The 26435-nt window shown below is 38.6% G+C and overlaps 3 protein-coding genes across 4 annotated transcripts in view; 2 read left to right on the top strand and 1 right to left on the bottom strand.

The window, feature by feature from the left end:
• Nucleotides 1-26435, top strand: part of LOC134825991 (lysosomal cholesterol signaling protein-like) — a 383362-nt gene that overhangs the window by 330170 nt on the left and 26757 nt on the right. The gene's annotated exons all lie outside the window — the stretch shown is intronic.
• Nucleotides 6-23593, top strand: LOC134825990 (poly [ADP-ribose] polymerase tankyrase-1-like). 2 transcript variants are annotated; one of them, XM_063838223.1, is made up of 10 exons: nt 6-230; nt 668-736; nt 1524-1679; nt 4338-4433; nt 4660-4867; nt 5083-5220; nt 12850-12965; nt 13807-13944; nt 20422-20573; nt 20746-23593. In XM_063838223.1, exons 1-10 carry the CDS (start codon nt 53-55, stop codon nt 22867-22869), a joined length of 3375 nt encoding a protein of 1124 aa, XP_063694293.1. In that variant the 5' UTR covers nt 6-52; the 3' UTR covers nt 22870-23593. The 2 variants fall into 2 exon arrangements, with proteins under 2 accessions (XP_063694293.1, XP_063694294.1); XM_063838224.1 differs by lacking the exon at nt 4338-4433.
• LOC134826000 (uncharacterized) lies at nt 8707-10403 on the bottom strand. Its single transcript, XM_063838242.1, has 4 exons — nt 10244-10403; nt 9915-10102; nt 9536-9644; nt 8707-9350 (listed from the first exon to the last, which is right to left on the bottom strand). Exons 1-4 carry the CDS (start codon nt 10380-10382, stop codon nt 8779-8781), a joined length of 1008 nt encoding a protein of 335 aa, XP_063694312.1. The 5' UTR covers nt 10383-10403; the 3' UTR covers nt 8707-8778.

Genomic DNA, 26435 nt, shown 5'->3' with positions numbered 1-26435 from the left:
TGATTCCCGATTCACATTCTAATAAACTCTCCCTCACTAGAATTATGAATGAATGGCTGGCAGAAGTAACCGGACAGTGCCCCGGGGAGGTGTAAGTTCAGCCGGTAACGAAGCATTTGACGCGTGTCGTAACGGCAACCTTGCTCTCATCAAGAAACTCATCAACACTACCAATGCTAATCTAAAAGATAAGAGTGGTAGAAAGTCGAGTCCTCTACACTTTGCTGCCGGTTCGTATCATATTACAGAACAAGTTTTCAGATTACACTTAAAAACCTTTGTGTAATCTTGAGAAGCATGACTCGTATTATTGACTGCGTTTTGTTTGTTCTTCTTCTTTAAAGCATGCTATGACCTATTGCATAGTTCAACGTTTTCATTACTCCACAGTCTACATATTCTATAAGACAAAAGCTTTCAAGTTGAGCTATCGATTTTAAATAGTAGAATTCGTTCAATGAATTGAAAAATGAGAATATTTTGGACTTTGGTGCACGTGTTGGGAATGTTTTATGACTACATACTAGTCCATAATATAATGCATAGTTCACAGTAGCTTGATTACTCCTATTTTACAGCAAATTAAAACATACCGTCGTGAATGCTTCCTTACCTCTCAGATCTTATACTGAGGTATAATGTTAAATCTAACATAATTGTACCCCAGGTTTTGGCAGGAAGAATGTTGTTGAGTATCTGATTCAATGTCATGCTGATGTCCAGGCTACAGATGACGGTAAGACACCACATGCCACTCACAACGTGACTTGTTTGTAACATATCCTGCTCTATATTTAACTCTCTAAGATGGGCTGGTTTGAATGGCAGCTCATGATATGATAATATCATTCCTATTTTTAAAACCGTGTCTCTCTTGTCCGGCTTCAAGTTCAATCATCAATCCGAAGAGTACTATATCACTTCCAGGCTCATGAAAGGAAGGCGGTATCCTCATTACAAAGGATAAGTACAATACCGACCACACTATGTATTAAATATCACCAGTAGGGTTGTAACCAATTAACGAGCTCGATAATAGAGCTCTCATTGCCATGATTTGTCTGGTTCTCTTGCTGTACAGCTATACACTCGCCAGTTCCACAATAGAAGCTAGATTATATTATTAGAGGAACACCATGCACACTGCACAGCACTGTTGTAACAGTGTTACAATGCTCTGTGCTTCTGTGATACCACTGTGAGGTCTACACTCTGGTGGTTTTAGTGTAGTCATTCATCTAGCTGTAATATAAATAGCACTCTGTGATATAGATAACACTATGTAACATAAAAACAAGTGCCGTGAATTATTGTCATTTATCTGTCCAGAGAAGTGTTTTTCGGTTTCGTCGTTAAGGAGAGAAATCTTAAAAGGCGAGCAAATTTCTTTGAGAAACTGTTGTGCAGTTTATCATGAAGGTTGAACATGAATAGAAGGGACTGTTACAAAAATAGTTATTGGCTGATTGTTTTTTATCAAACTTTCATTTCTATGATAATATTTTAACCAAATCATATTGCAGGTGGATTGGTGCCGCTCCACAACGCCTGCTCCTTTGGACACAGTGACGTGGTATTACTACTGCTGACACACGGTGCGGACCCTAACGCACGCGACAACTGGAGCTACACGCCCCTTCACGAGGCTGCCATCAAGGGAAAAGTGGACGTCTGCATCGGTTAGTTCATCACACGTGACATGTTAGTTCATCACACGTGACATGTTAGTTCATCACACGTGACATTTTAGTTCATCACACGTGACCTTTTTATTGCTTTAACCAGTTATTAGGCTGTAGATTTGAGAGATTTGGTGAGTTTAATTAAGCAATATCTGTGGCGGTCCTGGTAGCTGCCAGTCAGAATACAGCTCGTTTGAGGACACATAAATTTCTTTCATAATCTTATATATTGCTCTTTTACGTTTGACGTATAATGGTATCCAATTATGATTTACGACTGGTATTAAACGACTCCCCCCGGTATTACGTCTGCTATCAATTTGTAGTTACTATAAATAACAACATTACCGACAAAATCAGCCATGAAGTTTAACCGCTAGTAGTACGCTAGTGAACTCTAATTATGAGCCTTTAGCTGCAACTATGGTTCTCTCCATGATTTATTATTGTCCACGAAGCACGTCTCTAAGTGCCATCCTGCGAGATCACCTGCTGCAAAACTCCCACGTTGTCAGGATATAACATGTATAATATATGCATAGCAACTGGAAGACCGTCTAAACTATACCTTGATTTTGAGTAAAATTGGAGTCCAGTAACATCCATCGTTCATTGATAAAATGGGAACAAACAAAATTTGGCCTTATATTTTCTCTCACCAACATTTTTCTGGAAAGATTATAAAAGCTTTTTACTATTAAAATGTTCATAGTAATTTCCCACGTTGATTGATGTAATTAACATTTTATTTGTTTGTATTGGCAAGTATTGAGTCATCACCAGATCTACACTCATGCAACACATACACTCTACACATACACACATGACACACTTAAAGACAACAACCACAAACATTCAGTTACAAACACACGCACACACTCATAGCTCAACTAATATAAATACTGTGTCCACACAAGTAACGCTGCTGGCAGGTGAATGTGACTGTCAGCTACAACACTATTATCAAGCAAGTCATCTAATCTCGGTGTATAGCCCGCTGTGAGCACAAGGATATTATTCTCTCATATTATATAACGTAACCATGGTAATGAGCTTTGTGGTTACATGGATACGTCACGTGATAGTGATGTCACGTGACCTATAAGTTGTCGGTTCACGACCTCAGGAACAATTTAACCTTCACACAAATTACGTGGTTCATTGCTGTCACAAGGTTGCAACTTTGCCCCTGGTTGCTGCTAAACACTTACAAGTCCTGCTATTATAATGGTTTAACTTGTCTCACAATATTGCAGCTAGGGCAACATTTTATAAAGCTGTATTATGACATCTCTCCGGAAAACCTGCCCCGGTGCAGCCATGAACGTAGTAATCTAAATTTAATTGGAGGAATAGTATAGGAACATGATTGGACGTTCATCGTGTATGAGATGTTAACTAATTTTATCAATATTCTATGTATTAACTAAGTTTTAAAGCTAAATAGGGGTAAGTGGTTTTAGTTCCCACGTCACGTGACACCACTATCACGTGACCTGAATCAAACGACTTAGTGGGGCTCCTGTTTAACTATCACCGTTTATTTTGACAGAAATGACGTCATCAAATTAAGCTGTCAGTGCTAAACAATATGATATTGTGATATCTAGCGATGAAGCTAGTTGTACCACCTGCAAATCTAGCACCAGTACCTGTCCTATTGTACTATGTGTAACAATGAACAAGAGACCGTCTCACATTTTCTTGGATATATTTCAGGTCCACTAAATTCACATGTATTTCAGTTCTGCAGTATAGTGTTGAGAGTATAAAATGATTATTTAGTTAAAATGTCGACTGAACTTTGAGAAAGTTTTTCCATTCGTAAAACAAAGCTTATGACGTCATGAACAGGAAAACTGCTGGTATGTCTGAATGTGTTATGATAAGCTTATTATTGATTGGTATGTCATCCTGTCATTCCATTCCGTTCTTATGTGAAAATAACACCAATTATCGACCTCCAGCTCTATTGATAATGATGACAAAAACATTCCAATATTTCATTAGATATATTATGACATATGACATATCCTAATAATATATCCCTTGATAGTTGATAATATGTATCCTAATATATCAGAAAACATATCTTAATATATCCCAGTTATTCCTGATATAAAATATTCCGATTGAAAATAGAAACGCTCAACTAGTTAAAGATGACCTATAATTAGGATACCCGGTTATATTAAACTATCTGCTTGGCCCCCAAAAGCCATAGTTGAGTTTAAATCCCGGCGCGAAAGTGTCCCGGGCTGGTACGATCGTGTTTTTTCCTGGCATATCGTACTTGTCGTGATTCCGTGTCTGTGTGTCCCGTGACAAGCCGCTATTTTGTGGGGGGATTTTAACATTATTAGTCGGCAACTCTCGTCACTCACATGTTGTTCATTGTTGCAACTGCAGGAATGTGTTCGGACAGCTTTTAACACGGACGAATAGTTTACTGAATTGGGATTCCCACTTTGCCAGGAAGTTATGGGACATGGTTCATTTTAGACAGGAAGTTAAAGAAAGTTGTTCATTTTAGCCAGGAAATTGTTAATTTTAGCCAGGAAATTATGAGAAATTGTTAACCTTTCAATTTAAAATTCCCACAATCCACATTTATCACCATGCACATGATATGATAAACATTGCCTCATATTACAGTGTTACTCCAAAACAAAGCCGACCCGACAATAAAGAATACAGAAGGGAGTACTGCGCTGGATCTTGCTGAACCTATCTGCAAATCCGTGCTAAAAGGTCACTAATTTACCAAGTTCAACTGTGTTCTGATTATTGCTTATTAGTGTGAAGATGACAATAATAATATGAACCTAATTAATTAAGAGCATAATATGAGACTATTACATAATATGCGACTATTATACATAATATGCGACTATTACACATAATATGCGACTATTACATAATACATAATATGCGATTATTAATATTACTCCCGTAATAATAACTGGCCCTTATCCAGGTGAGTACAAGAAGGACGAGATGTTGGAAGCAGCAAGGAACGGTAACGAGGAGAAGCTAGCAGCTCTGCTTACCCCCCTCAATGTGAACTGTCATGCGGAGGACGGGAGGAAGAGTACCCCTCTACACCTAGCTGCAGGGTATAACCGCACTAGGATCGTTCAGCTTCTACTTAAATACGGGGCTGATGTTCAGGCTAAGGATAAGGGGTAAGTAGATCTTCAGATCCTGGGGGATGTTATTTTGTTCTGCTACATATTGCCTGCATTCCCACATCAAGAAAGTTACAATTTTCTTCCTAGGCGCCCCCTCCAAAATTGCTCCTCAGAAAAACTAAGGACGCGCTTTTTTAGGAAACCCCCTACAGCAAGGGGTGTATACTGTAAAATTGTGGAATACTAACAACAGTTTCCTCGTGCCACAGAGGATTAGTTCCGCTACATAACGCTTGCTCCTATGGTCACTTTGAGATGACTGAACTACTGATACAACACGGCGCTAATGTGAACGCGTGTGACCTCTGGCAGTTTACTCCCATACACGAAGCTTGCTGCAAGGGACGGTGAGCTATTTTTGTGATCGATCTTTGTTTTTATGCTGAGAAGATCAGATAACAACTATCTGCTGATCATAAATCTTACCGTTATATTTATTAAGGGGGCAGTGAAGGTCTTTATGAAATTTCTCTCGAAATTGATTTTATAGTTGTTTCTGATAGAGGGGAATGATATCTATCTGCACTGCTTTTGGTCCCATGGAAAAATATTGTTCCTAGCCGAAATGATTGCCGGTCAAAGGTCAGCACTCATGTGTAATTGTATTGCGCAAGCGATTTTTAATCGCGCGCCCTGAAAATCTAGTCTAAAAATCTATCTTCTCCTATATTTTTTGAGCAATCACCTTGAAACTTTCAGGATATGTTCTAAGGACCATTTAGAAGATTTCACTATATAAGAATTTTAAGATAGGCCTTAGAAAATTTTTTATTTCATTTTGAAAATCTTGGACCTGGAAAAATCGTCAAAAAACGAGGTCCAAGATTTTCAAAATGGAATAAAAAGTTTTCTAAGGCCTATCTTAAAATTCTGATCGAGTGAAATCTTTCAAATGGTCCTTAGAACATGATACCCTGAAAGTTTCAAGGTGATTGCTCAAAAAATGTAGGAGAAGATGGGCACTTTCAAAAACTATGTTAACGAATCTGTCACGGGAAAAATTTCAACTTCTGGAAGCTCTCATTTGGTGGATAAACTCAATATTTTGATTAAACTTTTTTTCAGCATAGGATTTGCGATAGTTTAACTTTTACAAAAAGAATAAAATGTCTACTATGTCTATGAGCAGAGATACACGCATTTAAATCAGGGCTAATAATGGTGGATATACTTTTCAGAGGGGTTTGGTGGATATATCATTTGTTGGCCTGTAACTTTACGTGTGGTTAATTTATGGTGATTATTTAAAGATAGAATTGTAGCAAATCGATATGCCTCTATGATAAAAGGCGAAAATAAAGAAAGATTTCAATTTTAAGGCTAGATATGGTGGATAATAAAACGATGAAATAAAATTCAATACCGAAAATTTTCAACTGAAAAAATTATATTGGTCAACAAGTTCACCAGCTTTACTCAGTGAACGGATCAGGTTGGAAATCGTTTCAAGTTTATGATAGCATAGAAGATTTAATTTTTAGGCCATTTTTGGTGGATATATTGGAGCTTCAAGATTGATTTAATTTTAAGTCAATTTCTGAGTCAATAATGCAGGTTATCCATTGTTAGACCCCAATTATCTCGTCTAGAAGGTGAAAATGTATACAATTATTGCTCTAGGGCCATAATGAATGGATATAGTTTCATACGAACTTAACAAACTGTTTCCTTTCAGCCTTTATATTAGAGCTGTTTTTGGTGGATAAAAGTACTAAAACGGGAAAATTTGCTTTTGTATCCACTATTTTTGGCCCTAGATGTGTTCTATCATGAAACTACAACTGTTTCTAGATAGAAAATCCCCTTAGCTGAGTCAGTTCAAAAGAATTTTCAGTCCAAGACGACTTTTAAGGTTAAAATTGGTGGATATTAAATGTGAATAACCTACCTCAGTGATTGAAATAATGATTTCTTGACTGATAACGTATGTGATCCACTTTCAACGCCCAATAATTATATCTTAAGGTCGAAAGAGCTGAAAATCATTGCTCTGAGGTCGAAAAGAAGGGCTATAGTTTCAAGTAAACGTTCCAAACATTCTCCATTTAGGGCCGTTTTTGGTGGATAAATGCCTAAGAAATTAGCTTAAAACCGGTTAAATTTGCTTTTTTATCCACTATTTCTGGCCTTAGATTTGCTCGATTATGAAATCATACACTGATATTGGTTTGTTTAGACCTTTTTCTTGTTCAGCACAAAATGTGATAAGCTCAAGCCGATTTTTAAGGCCAAAATTGATGGATATCAAAATATCCAGGTCGATATTTTAAGTATTTTTGAGTTAATTATCCACCAAATTGGCCCTGAATGCTTAAAATGCCATAGTGTACCTTTTGCATAAATGTTCAACATCTTATATTTCATCTTTTTCAACTGTTTCTAATCATGATGATGTCTTATTTATTGATATTTTGGTAACATTTACGTGTTTAACTAATTAATATTGACTTATATCCACCAAAAATAGCCTTTTAACTTAAATCTGGTACTTCATAGTTGATGCCATAGATTAAACATTGCCTTTGCATCATTTTAAGACCAGTAAATTGATGTTAGCTAACAAATAACAGTCTTAAAAAAGAGGTAAAAAAATATATCCACCAAATTTGGCCCTTAAGAAAAATCCCGGCCCTACTTATGAAATTATGAAGTTATAACGATTATTGTTAAGTCTCAATCATATTTTAGGAGTTTAGATGGAATTAAATATTTTTAAAGGCCACCTGAAGTGGATTGGTCTGTTTCACTTTTATCCACCAGATTTAGCCCTAAATCGAAACAAAAAGTGGCAGATAGTAAAGGTTAGGGTATAGCACACCATATCCTGGAGTTTCATCTCGTTCCAAAAATTATCCACCAAATTATGCCACAAAAACTGATTTTTGGCAAATTTTAACATTTTTTCGGTGACAGATGTTTTTGAAAGTGCCCAGATAGATTTTTAGACTCGATTTTCAGGGCGCACGATTGAAAATCGCTCGCGCAATACAATTACACATGAGCGCTGACCTTTGACGGGCAATAATTTCGGCTAGGAACAATATTTTTCCATGGGATTAAAAGCAGCAGATAGATATCACTCCCCTCTATCAGAAACAACTATAAAATCAATTTCGAGAGAAATTTAATATAAAGACCCCCTGCCCCCTTAAGTGGTTAGTAAATTGCAAGTTACAAACAAACAAAAACACGCACATTGCTATCACAATTATTGAGTAGATTATAATTCAGGATGCACTCGAGATTAAAAACAGCGTAATCGCTGATGCAGTAAACAATTCAATTTCTCAAATAATCTTAATCAAGTTATAACTGCACTGTCTCGCACAGTTATACTATCATATACAAAAGTTAAAATAAAACAACAATTTATCAACAAATTTGCACGTCATACATACAACATACATACACGACAAATAAATTATTGGCTGTGCCATGTAAAAAAACCCAAAGTCAGTTAGAGATCGATTTAAGGATACTAGTGAGCAAAAAGTACCAATACAAGGAAATTTACATTTAAAGCTGTACAATTAACATTAATTCAGTTATTATGTTTAAGTGAATATTTCTATATCATATTGGTTACAATAAACAATTAAAATTTACAGCTACCCTAGCTTCCCTTGGCCTTTATTATATTAAAATGATGTCCTAACGTTTATAAGATATTAAATAGTGTTCGCATAATATAGATAATAGGTTTCTGGAGTCACATGGCAATTATTCCTTATACGGTATGTCTAGCCTTATAGCAGGGTTACGTTAATAATCCGAGCAGACTGACCACAAGGCCGCCACGTACTATCCACTACAATAGGTTACATAGCACACAGTTTCCTTAATAATACTCGACTCAAATTGACAATCTAAAGTTCGAAATAAGAGTAACCTCCAGCTCCGCTCTTCTAAACCTCACCGGCACTAGTGTTAATGTTAGCAAGAGAGATTCCCTTGCTGCTCTCCACCCTGCTCCTCTCCACATTACTAACATCACGGTGGCTCCCTGACGGACTCTGACTCCTCAGCTTGTTGCTTACTCCTGTGCTGTCTCGTGAGAAGGTCAGCCCGATCTGTCTCTTAGCTCGGGTGAAGAGGTATTTGCTCCGGTACCCGTATATGACAGGGTCAGTGAGACCGTTTAGGTAGTAGAACACAGAGGTGGCTATGTTCAGAGAGGTGGGGAGTTTTATCTTGGTCTGGAACAGCCGGGGGATGTCTCGGAGCAGGACTGAAGGCCAGTGGGAGAGGTAGAAGAGAGCCAGGAGGATGGTGATGGTGATGAAGGCGTGGTTAGTTACACCTCCTGTGTCCCTCTTCTTGTTCTTGAAGAGGATGACTACAATACCAATGTAGAGACCGAGACAAGTGAAGGAGGGGATGATAACGAAGATTGTTGATAGGATCATGTGAGCTACCTTACCTTGTTGTGTGTTGGTCAGGGAACACCGACTCATCTTTACATCGTACTCAGAGGTACCTGGAGGATAGGGTGTCAGACTGGAGACTGGAGACCGTTTCTGAGGGGTATTTTAGAGTTTACTCTAAACATAAACATTTAAAACAATCAAACAGGAATTACAAATGTGGTACGCGAGGATTTTCTAGTTAAACCTCAATTCCCTCACATGCCAATCCCTGAAATCAAGATAAAAAGAGACGTACCAACACCAGTGTGCACTAGAAGAAGGTAGATGATGAGGTAGCCAACTGCTACACCCCAGGTTCCCGCTATTGCTAGCAGTATCTTCCTCTTCCTCCTCTCACTTGTACTCTGTGTGTTATAACGAGTTCATTGTCTACTGAACACAATGTTAAGTACAGGGTGTTCCCCAAGGCCCACATGTGATCAGTGATAATAACTCGAGAACGGTTTGAGACCAGCATTTGATATATTTTACAGGGGCTTTAGGGTTATAATTCTAAGGCAGGAATGGCATTGATGATCAATTTGAATTTGTGCAAACCATATTCATAATAGCAGGTGAACACTGAACATGATTACAAAACCAACTAATGACAGCATTATAATAGAGATTAGTACCTGTGTACCGTACTGTAAGGGTCGTCTGATGACGAGGAACTGGTTGAGCACCAGTAAGATGTAAGTGTTAAAGTTAACAGAGATGGTGGGGTAGACAGCGTAGAAGAAGAAGATACAGCACACTTTACCAGCTTCACTGGACGTGTAGTAGTCAGAGTATATCATTCCAGGACCGCGTATTGTTAGACCTGGTGGTGTGCAGTGGGGTTTGTTGCTGGTTTTTTAGAGGATTCAACTTGATATTGTAAGCAGCTCAGTGTTGTCATTTTATCAGTATTGTTTCCACCGTCTCAAATACAGGAAGTACTTACTTCACTCATCTCACTTACCTAGAAAAGCGAAGATAGTATCAGCAGCAGTGAGATTAAACACTAGCCACATGTAGGGTGGCAGTGATCTCCTGTTGATCACCAGGTTTGTCAGGACCGAGATATTCAGGACCAGAGCCACTCCGTTTATCAGAATCATCACACACCCACTCGCCAACCCGTCCTCGTTTATAATCGCCATTTTACCTAGGGGGCTACTTGGTGAGGTTATTGTGGAACTTGGTTAAGTTATTTAATTATTAGTATTGTCAATGTCCCGATACAGCTGTCTTAACTTCAAATAAATTAGAGTTTAACACGATAAAAGACTAAAAGAGTGCACAGTTAGCACATGTAAGTTTAGAAATGAATATTTATATTTTCTAAACTTCCTTGTGCATTCTAACCTTCAATTTATAAATCAATGACATTCCGATTATATGCGGCTCCTATGAGAAAATGTGACCCATCTCATAAAACTCCTTTGTTCTTATTTTCTACGATTGTTTAGTCGGACCATTCTTAGATTGTAGACCACTACTAGTGCTGCTGACAAAGTATTAAAACGTTCTAATAATGACCGAGAAACCCCTGAATATTGTAAATCCTTCAGGATTAGGTTTTCGGCTAAAATTAGAATCGACTAGAGTTGTTCTGCTAGGCAGCTGGAATCAATAGCTATTTACTAATGCAATGAAATGTGGATGTTAGATTGACGCATAAAATGTAAACCTAGCATTAATATTGTACTGAGATTTATAATATTTTATTTTTATGTACTGACCAGGAACATTGTATACAAGGTGACCAACAATTAGCTATACAGTATATTATTACTATGTAAGCATCAGGTCACAAATTATCATCCTGCTTTTCTAATTTCTGAATCTTCTCTATCACAACTGATACAGAGACGCACACAGAAAGCGTGCAGCTTGACGGATATGTAGCTAATATAAAGTTAAATAAAAAGGTAGAATACAACAGTGTTGGCTGTCGGAGACTGTAAAATTAATCAGCAGAATCTCGGAATTCAAAAAAGGAAAATTCTAAAAATGAAATTTCTTGGCAACGCTTCAATGAAAAGTTAAAGGAAAACCACTCTACAAAAGTGAACTTTATCGCTTTAAGTTACTTGGCGTCAGACATAGTAACGTTGTATCAGGTTTCTCTTGGAAGCGGGCAATTGTCAGGTTAAACATGCACCAATTACTGCAGCTGTGTAGACTGTACGTGAAATAGAAATGACAGTAAAATGTCAGCCTTGATTGAGTAAAGGAGAGAGAGTTAGATGAACTATTATATTAATGGTTCAAGGTAGAAGCTTAGTACGAAATGTCCTGAAGTAGAAGATAATATTCCTGATTAGTTTTCTGGTTGGAAGTTAAACTGTTTGGTAGTAGAGGCGGCTGGGAAAATACAGTCTTCTATAAACTTCGTCGCCCAATGAACCGCTAAATCAAACAGGAATCTGTGCAAGATTGCAAGAATCAACAAGGAATCAGTTTTTGACAGATGGTCGTCAAACCTTATTATCAACTTACTGGACGGGAAATGGGCACCGACACTATTTCCCTTGATCCCGTATCCCATAAAGTATTTATAGTCGACAATCAAAGGCCTGTGTGCACGTGCAGCAATTTCCGATTAAATATAGCTTGATTTAAACAGCGCCCAGCAAAACACCAAATTACACAATGATTGTATTCCTAGGATCGGTCGAGCGTTGTCTTTAAAACGCTTGAAATCAAATAACAATTTATTTATAACGCGTCATGGCTCTTAAAACTAGCCAGTCTTTATTTGACATGTTTAATAACTGCTTGTCGCTAACCCGCCGACCATGTGTCTTCCAGCTACTGCTAGGACGAAAGGCCGGTTAACCTACTGCAGTCTGTCCGCTACATGTGCAGTCTAATTAGAAGAACGACAATCGCATCTCGTAATTTATTATTTGACAAATATATTATTATACAAAAGGAAAATGGATGAAAAGACAATAAATTGCCATTTAAGTTTCAGAACAATTTGGCTTTTAAAAAAAAGGTGAAATCTGAACCTATCAGTAAGAGAAGCTTACACTAATAAACGGATTCTCAATCAATCTGAGAGTATTGCGCCACAGTGACCTTTAAAGCTTTAAATCGATGCGGAATTACGATTTCTAGATTCTTCGACTAATCAACGAAAATTGTGACATAATTTCATGAGTATGTCGGATAAATGAATTTGTCGCATATATTGACTTACTTAAATGCGTCGAATCTTCGCACCTCATATATAGAATAAATACGATCAGCTGATATCGCGCCCTTTACGCAACACCCCTATTAAAAATCTTTTACGCGGCCTTTTGAGCCTTCAGATTTCCTTCCAGGCCTCGAAAAGTTTTACAAATATCTGAGGGGGAATAAAATTTAAGAATCATTTTGAAATTCGATGCCCATCTGGATTTTTTCAAACTGAGGAGATCTAATGAATGGAAATCAATCAGTCCTTTGGTTTGCACCATATTTAAGTATAACTGCACCTTCATAACACATGTACCCCTTTATTACACCGCCCCTTGACAGTGCAGGCTCCTAAAGGTGTGTTTACTGGTACAAATCTAACCTCTCTAATTTCAGGCGGGAAGTGTGCTCACTGCTGCTCAGCTATGGAGCTGACCCCTACAAGACAAACTGTCACAACAAGTGTCCTCTGGATGTGTGCCAAACTCCTGAACTTAGAGATCGCATTGCCAGTAAGCTTTATCTACTGACCCCCTATTTTGAAGTTAAATTGTGTTGTAGCATGCAAGCCGCGAGTATAAATATATATTTTATCAACGTTTCAAGTTAGTCAAGTACACAAGCTAAGTTTGATATTTTTGTTGATCAACTCCGAAAAATTGCGTTATTCTGGTACAGCATATAAGTATAGCAAAGTTATCGAAAATATCTCGATATAGCATTAGCTATAAGGCAACCTTAAATTGGAACAGCATGACTGGTCAATAAGGACCCCTTGATATCGTAATAGACGATAATATCATAATAAGTGCAAATTTAACATACATTAGTATTGTAAATCAGAATGGGTCGTATATATATTATGTATATTTAAATGACTAATACGTTAATTATATTATAATCACGTAAACTGTAAAGCTCCCTCAACATATTGTTTCTATGATCAAGTTATCATTTGAACTACCCACCAAAACAATAACCTAAGAAATAAGTGTGAAGCGAAATAGTGCATATGGTATTGTAACTTACCTACCATGAATTATATTTCTATCTAACAGTATAGGTAGAATATTGCGCCTATTGGCTATTATATTATGCGCTTTGCATCCATCCGATTGTGTTATGGAATCAAGACTTTTTATTGAATAGATAGATATAAATGAACTTATAAACACCTATCAAATATGTGTCTATTGCAAGGATCTAGAATCTTAATTTGGAATGAAAACATTCACTATCAAAAAGGTCTAATACTTATACTAGTTGATTATCTTAAAATATGATATCTCCGTTAATCAATAGAACAAATAGATTTGAATTGGTTGGAATTCTTAACATGATGTAACTCCACAGGAGAACACAAAGGTTACACTTTGTTACAAGTATGTAACATGACGGACATTGCCCTGATCAAGAAACATCTGTCACCTGAAACGGTGATGTTCCAACAACCCTTCACCCTCGACACGCCCCTTCACATTGCAGCTTCAGGTTAATACATTGCTTTTAAGTTATTACTTGTATTACTTCATTGTTAATATTAATTTTAAGTTTTTCAATGGATTGCATCTTTACTCTTTAGATCTTTAGGTGTACTCAACCGAATTACATGGCAACACTCGGTTTTATTTTGGATACTGTGTCCATTTTAATTGTTCACCATTTTGCTCATTGTTCTGTTATTTATCTATTGAATTATTCATTAAATTCATCAAACAAATCTGCACCGGAAATTCGCTTACACCTGTGCTGCAGCCTGCAGAAGTACAAGCAAATCTCTACATTGTACAAGCAAATCTCTACATTGTACAAGCAAATCTCTACATTGTACAAGCAAATCTCCACATTGTACAAGCAAATCTCCACATTGTACAAGCAAATCTCTACATTGTACAAGCAAATCTCCACATTGTACAAGCAAATCTCCACATTGTACAAGCAAATCTCCACATTGTACAAGCAAATCTCCACATTGTACATCACGATAGCCTATAAGAACAGCCTAGAGAAACATTTAAAACGAGGGGCCGTGAATTGTGCGACAACTTTCTATAAACAGTAACAAAAATAAAGTAAGTTGATGAATTAGGTTGTTTTGTAAAACAGATACCTGAGGTAACACGCTACTAAATTTGATTTAAATTTCAAGGATCATGTCTGATTTGGTTTGTAGCACCCAAGGCTGATTAATGACTGAACCAGGCACCTGGTAATGGTATAGAAAATCGAAAATTAGCTGAAATAAAACTCTAACAATATGTACTTGATATGTTTATAAATGTATCAAGTACATGTTAGAGTTTTATTTCAGTTCGTTTTCTATTTTCTACAGAATCTATAAATAGATTAGTCGACAGTTTGCACGCTGGTGTTTAGTGGTACGACTACCAAAGCCAACAAAAATCATTCGTTCGTACCACAAAATGAAAATATGGGGCCGCCGACCGGAAAACTTAGTCAGAAGTAAAAACAGCAGAATTCCACTATTAGAATCCATTATTCGATGTACAAGGTGAGTAACTTTACTCAGTGAACTATTTCTTTGAGGCTTACTATACACCATTAAATAGAGTGGAAGTAAAACTGGACTGAGATGAGACAGAGATCAGCGACCTCCCATATCATTCTTATTATCTTTCTCGGGTTCCATTATACTTCATTCTAGTATATAATATACTAGAATGAAGTAGAATGGAGTATATATCCCGGGGCGGGATTAAGCCGGGATCCCGGTCGAACCTTGCCCACCTATAGCAATATAATTAAACTGCATTAGCGAAATTGAATGGCAGTGGCTCAGTCGGTTAGTACGCTATTCCGTCTGCCTACTGGCTCTGACGTAGTTGGTCCAAATCCCGGCTGGGCTAAAGGAAGCTGTCAGCCTCCAAACTATGCGGCTCTCATTGTGTAGCACTGAGCAGTGGACTGTGCAGTCGCTGCCGTGGAGTCTGTATTTATACTCGTGCCTCATTAGGAGAACCTCGACCCTCAGCTTGCTAGGACCTAGGTTCTCCCCATTCGTTAATTGGTTTCACTGTCACAACACTAACAGGTAAAAACAGGTTTCCAAGAAATTAATACAATAATTGTGGGGCCTAACTGTTGGCCATCTATTATGGTCCAGTATTTTTTCTTCCATTAGCAGTGCTAATGGAAGAAAATCGTACTTAGCACCTGAAAGTAGCCCCGAATGGCTGAAAGTAGCCCCGACCCCGATTATATAACCTGTTTTTAATGTTACAATTAAAATAATCGGCAGCTGAATAAAAGACTACCCAGTTCAAGAATGTAGCCTCCGATCGAGCAGTGAACAACTCCATCATTTGTAAAATTCTGAAGATCTTACAAACTAGAAAATATTTCTTATCCGGCTAATAATACAATATTTCAAGCACTAAACCTTAATATTAAAACTTAAACGGGGCTCTTTACTAACAAGCATATGTTTTGTAAGAGGCTGCCGTGTGAAATATAAGCTTATATATTGGGTATAATATGGGCAGTATCGAGATAGCCCGACCACTGGTCCGCGGACCACTGTCCGCGGACCACTGTCTGCGGACCACTGTCTGCGGACCACTGTCTACCAGATCATATTACTGTATAATAACAGTATCCCCTGAATCAAGCAACAGGTGTTTGTGAATAGTTGATTGGTTACCAGATCATATGAATGGTATGTATGGTATCTTGGATGCAATTAGTTACGACTAGCATAATTAATTGTAGCGTAGTAAATTACTGGATCAAACTATTGATTACGGTTCAAATGTGGTCTCTCGGATATAATTAGTTACGAATAATATTGATTGCTCAATGAAATAAATGATTACGATTAAAATGTGGTATATAAGTCGTTCGTTTTTGGTGAAGTATTATCAGTTGCCATCATCAACAACAACAACTATTCCAATTCCTGGAGTTGATGATAGAAATGATTGATGCAGTCTGATAATAGTTATTCTTTATATATTGCATGATGCGAACTGATCTCGTAAGGTTGCTTAATCGTTTAATAAGCCTTGACACCACCGCTGATTGGAATTCGCGTGCTATGATGTGAACCCTGCTTGATTCAGGGGATGATGTGAACCCTGCTTGATTCAGGGGATACTGTTATTATACAGTAATATGATCTGGTAGACAGTGGTCCGCGGACAGTGGTCCGCAGACAGTGGTCAGCAGACAGTGGTCCGCGGACAGTGGTCCGCGGACCAGTGGTCGGGCTATCTCGATACTGCCATAATATGATATATCACATATCCTTGTGAACTACATGATTTGATTTGATTTGAAAGTTTTACCAAAAGAAGATAATAGTAGTATTTAGGATCAACATCTAACTGAGATGCGGTCCATTTATGCTAAGATAATGGCGAGGTATTATATCCATAACCGGTACCAACCCTTTCACTGTCATTCTGCATATAGTATCAACTTAATAACACCAGAATGTGTGTGTGTCTGTGTGTGTGTCTGTGTGTGTGTCTGTGTGTAATTTCCGAACGGTTATACAAAAAAAACGGTAATAGTTACGGGACTGGTTTTTTCGGTATAGTGCCGAAAAAACTCTGACGAAGCCAATAAGCAAATTTTATAAAAATCGGCCGGTGGTAAGTGGTTTAATTGATGGTTTTGTACCACAAAATATGTTACATAAAATGGCTTGAGAAGAACGGCAAGAGTTACGGGGCTAGCTCTCTCTCTCTGCATATGTAGCGTATATATTACATGGCGTATATATTACATGGTCATATAATACTATAAACTTATTAGGGGAGGGAGTGCTCAGACGGTCTGTTTGGACTGTAGAGAGAGTTCATACTTTCATACGACAATGTAATGCATGTTCACAAATATGATAGGCTGGTGTGGTGCATGGTGTTAAGGGTTAATTTCTATTGATTATTGATTAAGAATTACTATCTTTTAAGCATACTATTGGATACGTGAAGGCACTCCGAATAGAATTGCTCGCCTAATCCGGGTTTTGACTCAGCGGGTAATTACTCCTACCCTTTTTAACTGCGGCAGTGAAATCCCGGCCGTAGGCCGGGTTACACTAGTATTATATATCTGGCTTATAATTCATTGTTGATGGTACAAGTATCCTGGATTCTCATTCTAGAGCTTGGATAGGTACATGTAGAGGATACTGTAAGGTTTAAAGTATAAGTTGAACTCTTTTGTTAGTGACAAACAAAAATTAATATTAACTGTAGGAAGCTTCATCAAAAACAGAATTCAATGGTTTAAATATCATAATGATAAGATCTGCGGTTGCAGATAACAAGGTTTAAGATAACAAGGTTTAAGATAACAAGGTTTAAGATAACAAAGAAACAATATCATCCTGAGCCACGTTTTATGAATTAAACTAGTTATAACGCCAACCGATCTAGATGGTTACATAGTCCACAAATCATATAATATGATAAAGACACGTACGAAAAGGAACCAACCATGTCCTTCAATACCTCTCTTGAGTAAGTAACCTGATACCATTCAGATGGAAGTTTAGCATAATTATGAAACATTGCTAATATTAGAGGACATCAATAAAGTGAAATTCAGACCATTATTCTGTGTAATCTATGATGTTCGATGACGAAAATTATGTTTTTCATGAACACAATCGCTCATTCCGCATAAATCACAGGCCCATGAAGATTAAATAAATAAAATCAGGAAATAAGAATTCTGAAAGCTATTCATTGAGAGATGTTTATTGCTTTATTTTAAAGTTATTGCTCTGTTCTCTAATAATATATTATGATAAATAAAATAAAATGATATAATCCCCTTTCCTTTAATCCTGGTAAAATGGTACAATATATTGTTCAACTGAAGACGATTAACACAATACATGTTCTTTAAAAGCTCCTACTACTTATTATACATGTTTCATGAACCACCTTCCAGTGTGACACAGCAGTCATCTCGCGGCCAATCTGGATACGAATATATATATTTTTCATCAGGACTTTATTTAATAGTAAATACTACTAGACTGTATGATTTTGTAGTCCTCTAACTGTTCGATGAAAATGGGCGTAACACATATAACTTATGACAAAGTCAAATGAATGAGATCACTAGCAGTTATGGAACAGAAACATAAGTTCTACCGTACGTGCAGTAAGCAAACATAGTATTGTAGTTCAAGGTGTAAAGTTGCAACATAGTGCAAGTAAGCAAATATAGTATTGTAGTTGTAGGTGTAAAGTTGCAACACAGTGCAAGTAAGAAAACATAGTATTGTAGTTCTAGGTGTAAAGTTGCAACACAGTGCAAGTAAGCAAACATAGTATTGTAGTTATAGGTGTAAAGTTGCAACACAGTGCAAGTAAGAAAACATAGTATTGTAGTTCTAGGTGTAAAGTTGCAACATAGTGCAAGTAAGCAAACATAGTATTGTAGTTATAGGTGTAAAGTTGCAACACAGTGCAAGTAAGCAAACATAGTATTGTAGTTATAGGTGTAAAGTTGCAACATAGTGCAAGTAAGCAAACATAGTATTGTAGTTGTAGGTGTAAAGTTGCAACATAGTGCAAGTAAGCCAACATAGTATTGTAGTTCTAGGTGTAAAGTTGCAACATAGTGCAAGTAGGCAAACATAGTATTGTAGTTGTAGGTGTAAAGTTGCAACATAGTGCAAGTAAGCAAACATAGTGTTGTAGTTATAGGTGTAAAGTTGCAACATAGTGCAAGTAAGCCAACATAGTATTGTAGTTCTAGGTGTAAAGTTGCAACATAGTGCAGGTTTATTCCAACTCACTTGATGACATCGTTTAGGAAGTGCGGAGATGATTGAGTATTTAACAATTCTGGCGGACACCAGTCGGTTCTACTGAATGTTTAGAGCCTTTTAAGGGAATGTCAAGCATTGCTGTTGAGTAATTGAGACAAGTTCAAACCCAGAGTAGAGTTGAACAAAATTATTATTTCCGCTAGGAGCTGAGATGTTATAGTATCATCCGCAGAAATATTAAAATCTAACGACTAAATCCTTACGGATAAAATACTGCAACTGGAACTGAACACAAACAGTGAAGGTGTTATTGTAGCAGTGTTGTTAAGAGCTCACATTTACAACCACTGACAGAGCAATGTAAAATATACACTCCTACTGTGCTAGTACGGTCACTAATTAAACAACACAGAACTAACGTATGTAGCACGGAGCAGGCTAACTGTACAACAACTTTCCGTAAAACAATTCACTTTACAGTACAAGTTACTCACTGTGGTACACAAGTGGAAGCAGTTGTAACAGTAGCTGCGTCAGAAACTAACCAGGGTGTGATTGTGAGCGGGGTCTCTGATTGGTTGTTAACTTTAGGGAACTAGAATCCGAGCACACTATTGGTCACGAGCACTGGAGCAGGGAGCATGCTTCTTCTTGTGGAGATACTCAGGCAGAGATTTCGGTAGCTCTTTCCTAATGCGTGCGTGAGAATGGGCACGTGATGTGAGGAGTATGTTTATCCTTAGATTAATGATGGACGAGAAGAAGTGCTGATAGTACGTATTGTAGCGTACAAATCCGGATTCCTAAATACCTCGCATAGTTCTAAATTTTGTTTTGAGACTCATGTCTAGAAATATGATATCATTCTAACAAATTGTAAAGCAGTGATTTTATCACAATTTCAATATAACGATAGACCTTTTAATAAGTTTTAGTTAGCGATCTCCGGATGCTCTGTCATGTGATGAGTGGAAATATTAATATCCTTCGTCGTGATGAGAAATATTCGTATCGTTAACTCAATGCTCTTGGACTAGACGAGGAACTGCGGACAAAAAATGTATCGTTTTAATTTATCACACGACACTGCAGCTGCACAACTGTGTCTGGTCTGATAGCACCAGGCTATTAACTCACCACTCAGCCGTTTTAGAATTCTAACGATTCTACTTTACAACATAGTTTATCTACAATACTAACATATCATCTCATTACAGCCACTACCAAGAGTAAAAGTGTGGTGGAACTACTGATAAAGAAGGGAGCTGACGTGAACATGACGAACAAGGAGGGTGCCACTGCGCTCCACAAGGCCACTGAAACCAATAACTTGGACGTTATGAACATATTGCTCCGACACGGGGCCAAGGTCAGTGTCCATTGTGGTGTTTCAATAACCTTTTAGAATAATGAGATTGAGTTAGATAATGTTGTGATGCGTCATTCGATATTGTTTTCGCGTCATGATGTGGCTACTTGCTTATTGGCTGATTAGTGATTATACTCAGTTGATATTTGATAATTAACCTCTCCTTATTCAGGTGAACTGTCAAGACGAAAGTGGACTGACCCCAATGCATCGTGCCGCAGCACAAGGATTCGTGGAAGCAGCGCGCCTGCTACTCTCACATGGTTCCGATGTAACGCTACTCTGCAACAACGGCTCACCTTCCACAGATCTAGCTACAGAGTCGGTTCTAGCAGTGATCAGAGAAATGGAGAAACCAGCTGTCATATCCGAGAACACGGAGGAGGAACTGAGAATGTTGGAAGCAGCAAAAACCGGGGACATTGAAACACTGAAAAGTGTGGGCAACAGAGTGAACTGTAACTGTCAGGACCTGCAAGGGAGACACTCCACTCCCATACACTTTGCTGCTGGCTACAACAGGGTAGATGTGGTCGAGCTGCTCCTCAGTTTGGGCGCTAATGTCCACGCTAAAGATAAGGGCGGATTAGTGCCGCTGCACAACGCGTGTTCGTATGGGCACTTGGAGGTTGTGGAGTTACTCATCAAGCACGGAGCCAGTGTCAATGTCAGTGATCTATGGAAGTTTACCCCACTACATGAAGCAGCAGCTAAAGGCAAGTACGATATCTGTAAGCTCCTTTTGAAGCACCGAGCAGACCCAAATAAGAAGAATAGAGACGGTAAAACTCCATTAGATTTGGTAAAGGAAGAGGATGAGGACATATCTGATTTGTTGCGCGGCGACGAGGCCCTGCTTGAGGCTTCACGTAAGGGAGAGGTTCCCAGAATCCTGAAAGTAATCAACACAACAAACGTGAACTGTCGTGATAACAATGGTAGAAACTCAAGTCCACTCCATTTAGCTGCAGGTTACAATCAGTTAGAAATAGCGGAGATATTGCTGGAGCATGGTGCTGACGTTAATTCTCAAGACAAGGGAGGCTTGATACCGCTACACAACGCGGCTAGCTATGGTCATGTCGAGATAGCGGCGCTCATGATAAAGTACAGCGCTAATGTTAACGCTATGGACAGATGGGGCTTCACGCCACTCCACGAAGCAGCACAGAAAGGTCGCACACAACTCTGTTCTCTGCTGATCCTGCACGGCGCAGACCCCGTGCTACAAAACCAGAACAATGAGACCCCACTAGAACTGGCTGGAGCAGCTGATGTGAGGTCGTTACTAATGGACGCAATGCCCCCCGCTATGTTACCTGTATCAGGGCTCAGCCCCATTACTCCTCCTCCCCATATCGGCGGCATGTTACCTCTGCACCCTGGACTGGGAGAGGCGTTCATTGAACCCGTTAACACCATGGAAAACATCACCATTGACGTGTTTTTAGAGAAGATCAGTATGCCTCACGTCCTGGAAATGTTCAGCAAGGAGGATGTTACTCTAGATTTATTATTAGAAATGTCACACGATGATCTGAAGAACATAGGAATATCAACATACGGCCAGAGACACAGGATATTGAAGGGTATAAAGGACTACCAAGTAGCGACCGCTAAGGGACCTGTCCCCGGAGACAACCCTTTCCAGGGCTCATCTCTTAGTTCAGATTATCCTGATCTGGTGGATCTTCCCATGACAGATAAGGATTACATATCAGTGTGCCTTGAAATGCAGGGCTCTATTAAGGACCACTCTGATAGGGGGGCTGCTGGTGGGATTTACAGATCTTACAAGATCATATCAATACAGCGTATCATCAACAGCAGAATTTGGTCCCGTTACTCTTATAGACGTAGCGAGATAGCGGCCGCTAATGGGTGTCCCAACGAGCGCATGCTGTTTCACGGCTCTCCGTTTATCAATGCTATAGTGTGGAAAGGATTTGACGAAAGGCACGCCTATATTGGTGGTATGTTTGGTGCAGGACTTTATTTTGCAGAGCATTCTAGCAAAAGTAACCAGTACGTGTATGGCATTGGGGGTGGGTCCGGTTGTACTTTACACAGAGATCGCAGCTGCTACGTGTGTCACAGACAAATGCTAGTGTGCCGTGTTGCATTGGGTAAGCCCTTCATGCAGTTTAGCGCCGTGAAGATGGCTCACGCTCCTCCTGGACATCATTCTGTTATTGGAAAACCGTCCACGGGAGGATTACACTACCCTGAGTACGTGGTCTACAGAGGCGAACAGGCGTATCCAGAATTCCTTGTCAATTATCAAATTATAAAATGACTTTTAATTAAATCTCGTTTATTTATTATCTTAATGGGAAAGTATTTATTAAATTTTATTCTAAATTTTTATGGATTTTCATTGAAACCTCCATTTTTCATCTTCAACCACCGCCTTAATCTTTTAACCTTGTTCATATTTATCTTATTGTGAGTAACAGAGGAGAACCATGGCTTCATTACTGCAGTCTATTATACACATTAACGAATTTGTAGCGAACTGTGTTATGAGTGGACAAAGAACGGAGAGATAGTTTGTCCGGGGAAAAGTGTTTGAATTTACGTTTTATGTAAGGCGCGGCGACATTTTCATGATAAAATTGGAAAGCTATGACTAATTATGTTTTCACGCGATGACTATTTTGCGCAATTTTAGATTTCAACAAACTAATCTATACTAAAGGAGACTTGCAGAGGACCGCTAAAAGTTGACAGTTGCCATGGTAATTCAAGGATTTCGCTGCCACAATAACAAAATTTCAGCTAGATTGTAGACTTAGTTAAAAAAGGGTTCGTTCTCGGGTTGTTGATGATAGCAGTGTTTGTAAAGGGGCAAGGGGTTTGATCGGAAACAATATCTCTTTAAAAATATTATCTACTTTTTTGTAGATTGACTCAGCTGTAAAAATGTATTTCTGGTCAGCTCCTTGCACATTGTTGGTAATGATTATAACGATTTATATGTGTATATACTGTGTTTAAAATAAAGATCTTAACTATGACAATATATGTCCTTTCATTTGTTGATGGTTAGATTCCGGAAAATGAGTGCTTAGATTTTTGAACTTATCTTCATTGTCTAAATTATTTAAAGACAGCTGCCTCATTTTCAGCAAGAATAGAAGTACTTCTCTTGACTGCTTGATTCAGTCCAATAATGGACAACAACTCATATTAAAATGTGCCTATTCAGTTTCGACAGCTCGTTGAAAGTAAAACTAGATTTCCAATGAATTTCTAAGTGAATAAATCGTAAGCCTTATTGATGACTGCATGATGGACAATCTACTAACATGAGTGTGGCCCATGATATGAGGGGTGTTTAACAGGCTGGAAACCTGTAGTGACCAGGTGGACACGAGTCATACTTTATATGCTGCTCCATCCTTACAGCTGAAATAAAAGGGATGATGATTAATCACTGTACACTCGACTGTAACGTGACTTTTTTAACCCGTTCTCTAGGTGGCCCTGAATGACAATTCGAAACCTTAACCATCTAATCTGATCCCAATCCTAACCCTAACCCAATCTCTCACAAAAGCATATGCTGTGATATGCTGAAACTCTAACCCAAACGAGAAATTATACTAACTTCCTTATACGGTCATATCACGTGATCGAGACAGTTTTTTGCCAATACCTCGCCAGGGGAGTGATTCAGCGTTTGACGGATGTTACTCTGTACTCGTCTAAATTTCTTCGAAGTAGCGCGCGCCGCTTTCTTCTCGATGGCATTAACCTGAGGACCCCAGGCTATTATGTTCATTAACATATAGATTTGGCGGAATGACAGGCTGAGCGCGGCCCAGTAAGATGGCATGTGCTACGAAATAACGCCAAACGCGTGCCGGGCCAAATAATAAAACCATGTCATGTTAACAATGGTCAAATTCAGCGTCCAAAAATACATATATTGAAGTTAGTTGGGGAGTTGGTTTCATGAACTGTCGGGGGGCCTTTTAGAACAATCTCGAAGATCGACTGTAGAGTGATTAATTAATTAATAAAAGGGGGTAATTATAATTAAATAAGAAAGCTTGTTCTTTCTGATCCCTAAATGCTAAAAAAGGAGATAAACTATGCCCTGGACGTCCTAACACGCTAGTGTAATTTTGACACAATAGCTATGTGTAAAACTGATTTAACGGAGGGACCGGGGAGGGGTAAAAATGTTCCAAAAAATGATTACGTAATATGTGAACGACCCCTTATTTGTTGTCTTACCTGGGGACCTCAGGCTATCATGTTCATAAACATAAATATGAGATTAGGCGGAATGACAGGCTGAGCGCGGCCCAGTAACCCATACCCTTATCTGCCGGTACGCGAAACAATAATATGAAGACTTTCTATGGAGAAAATGGAAAAACTCTTTTTAAAAACCTTCAAAATTTTTTACTGATAAAATACTTCCGAACTTGCAATGCATTGGGGAAGCCTTGACTCCAAAATCGTATATCGAGGGTGAGGACGTGAGGTAGGGACTTCGAAATTTCCGTGATTATAAAACCACACCTGTTTGGTCGTTGATTACGTAATCAAAATTTTAATTTTTTACCGATTTTCGAAATACCAATTGGACAATTTTCGCCATGATTACGAATACGTAATATTGCTGTCAGGAGGGGGGGTTGGATCTTGATTACGGTTGATTACGGAGGGGGGGGGAGGGGGGTAAAAATTGCTAAAATATTGATTACGTATTATGTGAACGACCCCTAATTTAAATTAGGTAATTAAAATTTGGCAGTGTACCCCAAGATTGTCTATCAAGTATCAAGTATTACTATTATATTAGATACATGAGGGGCACTCAGAATTAAATTGCGGTCTGTTCGGACTTTGCTCTAACCAGAGCCCTCTCGCTTGCAGTAGCGCGCGACCGAGTTGTGAAACAAGCGCGTCACGCAGTACGCGTAGGCACATGGCTATGTGAAGTTCGGACTGAGTGAGTTCATACTTTCGCACCTTTTTAACTACGAAAATTTAATGCGTGTTCTAGAATATTATACCCAGGAAAAGTTACTGGCTGGTGGTGGTACTAGAGTTGGTTTAATTTAAACAGACGGCTCGACCTCGCGCGCGACATCAAGCATGATTTGCACGCGTGGCGCATTCCACTGTTCAAACAGCTAGCACGTGACACAATTCAGCCAATCAGAGTACATGAATCCGCAAAGTTAAAGCTGTGTACTTTTATAAGGCCCAAAATAAGACTTTTCGCGATAATTCAAAATCTACATTGTTTTGAATTTTCCCCCTGGGGGGAAACGTTACTTTTACAAGGCGAACATTTTGTTGAAAACCAGACGTTTCTATCTTTTTTATTTTCGAAGTTAGGCCCCTACCAGTAAGGGTTTCTGGGTGCAGCTGACTGACGCCGAATAGGGTGTTTTGGCCGTTCTAACTTAAGACTTTTAAGAATTAAAGCAGCCGTATTGATCTTCCAAACCTACAACTTTCAAGGGCTAGAATTAGCTGTATTTTGCCGTTAAAACACAACTTGTACTGTTTTAATTCATGATTGGGCCGTTATCCAAAAGCCAATTTGACAATAAGTGGTGCTCACGGTCTCACTTAACTTCACTTAAGAGCTCAGTTAAGAGCGACCATAGTCTTAAGCGACCGGACAGCCTGCAGAATACGAAATATCCTTGTGTTCAGCATTTGGTAGCCCTAATTGGTTACTATTCGTACCCAGGAAAAGTTACTGACTGGTGGTGGTACTAGAGTTGGTTTAATTTAAACAGACGGCTCGACCTCGCGCGCGACATCAAGCATGATTTGCACGCGTGGCGCATTCCACTGTGCAAACAGCTAGCACGTGACACAATTCAGCCAATC

The sequence above is a fragment of the Bolinopsis microptera genome, chromosome 1 (assembly GCF_026151205.1).
Source record: "Bolinopsis microptera isolate Bmic1 chromosome 1, MBARI_Bmic_1.0, whole genome shotgun sequence".
NCBI classification, from domain to species: Eukaryota; Metazoa; Ctenophora; class Tentaculata; order Lobata; family Bolinopsidae; genus Bolinopsis; species Bolinopsis microptera.
The sequence above is the reverse complement of the archived record's forward strand: the minus strand, read 5'-3'. Positions and strand labels throughout refer to the sequence as shown.

Coding starts and splice junctions, on each gene's coding strand:
- LOC134825990 (XM_063838223.1), top strand. CDS start 53: ATGGCTGGCAGAAGTAACCGGACAGTGCCCCGGGGAGGTGTAAGTTCA. Junction 1,680..4,337: donor AAAAGTGGACGTCTGCATCG/GTTAGTTCATCA, acceptor CTCATATTACAG/TGTTACTCCAAAACAAAGCC. Junction 4,868..5,082: donor GTTCAGGCTAAGGATAAGGG/GTAAGTAGATCT, acceptor CTCGTGCCACAG/AGGATTAGTTCCGCTACATA.
- LOC134826000 (XM_063838242.1), bottom strand. CDS start 10,382: ATGATTCTGATAAACGGAGTGGCTCTGGTCCTGAATATCTCGGTCCTG. Junction 10,103..10,243: donor TACTATCTTCGCTTTTCTAG/GTAAGTGAGATG, acceptor GCACACCACCAG/GTCTAACAATACGCGGTCCT. Junction 9,645..9,914: donor CCTTACAGTACGGTACACAG/GTACTAATCTCT, acceptor TATAACACACAG/AGTACAAGTGAGAGGAGGAA.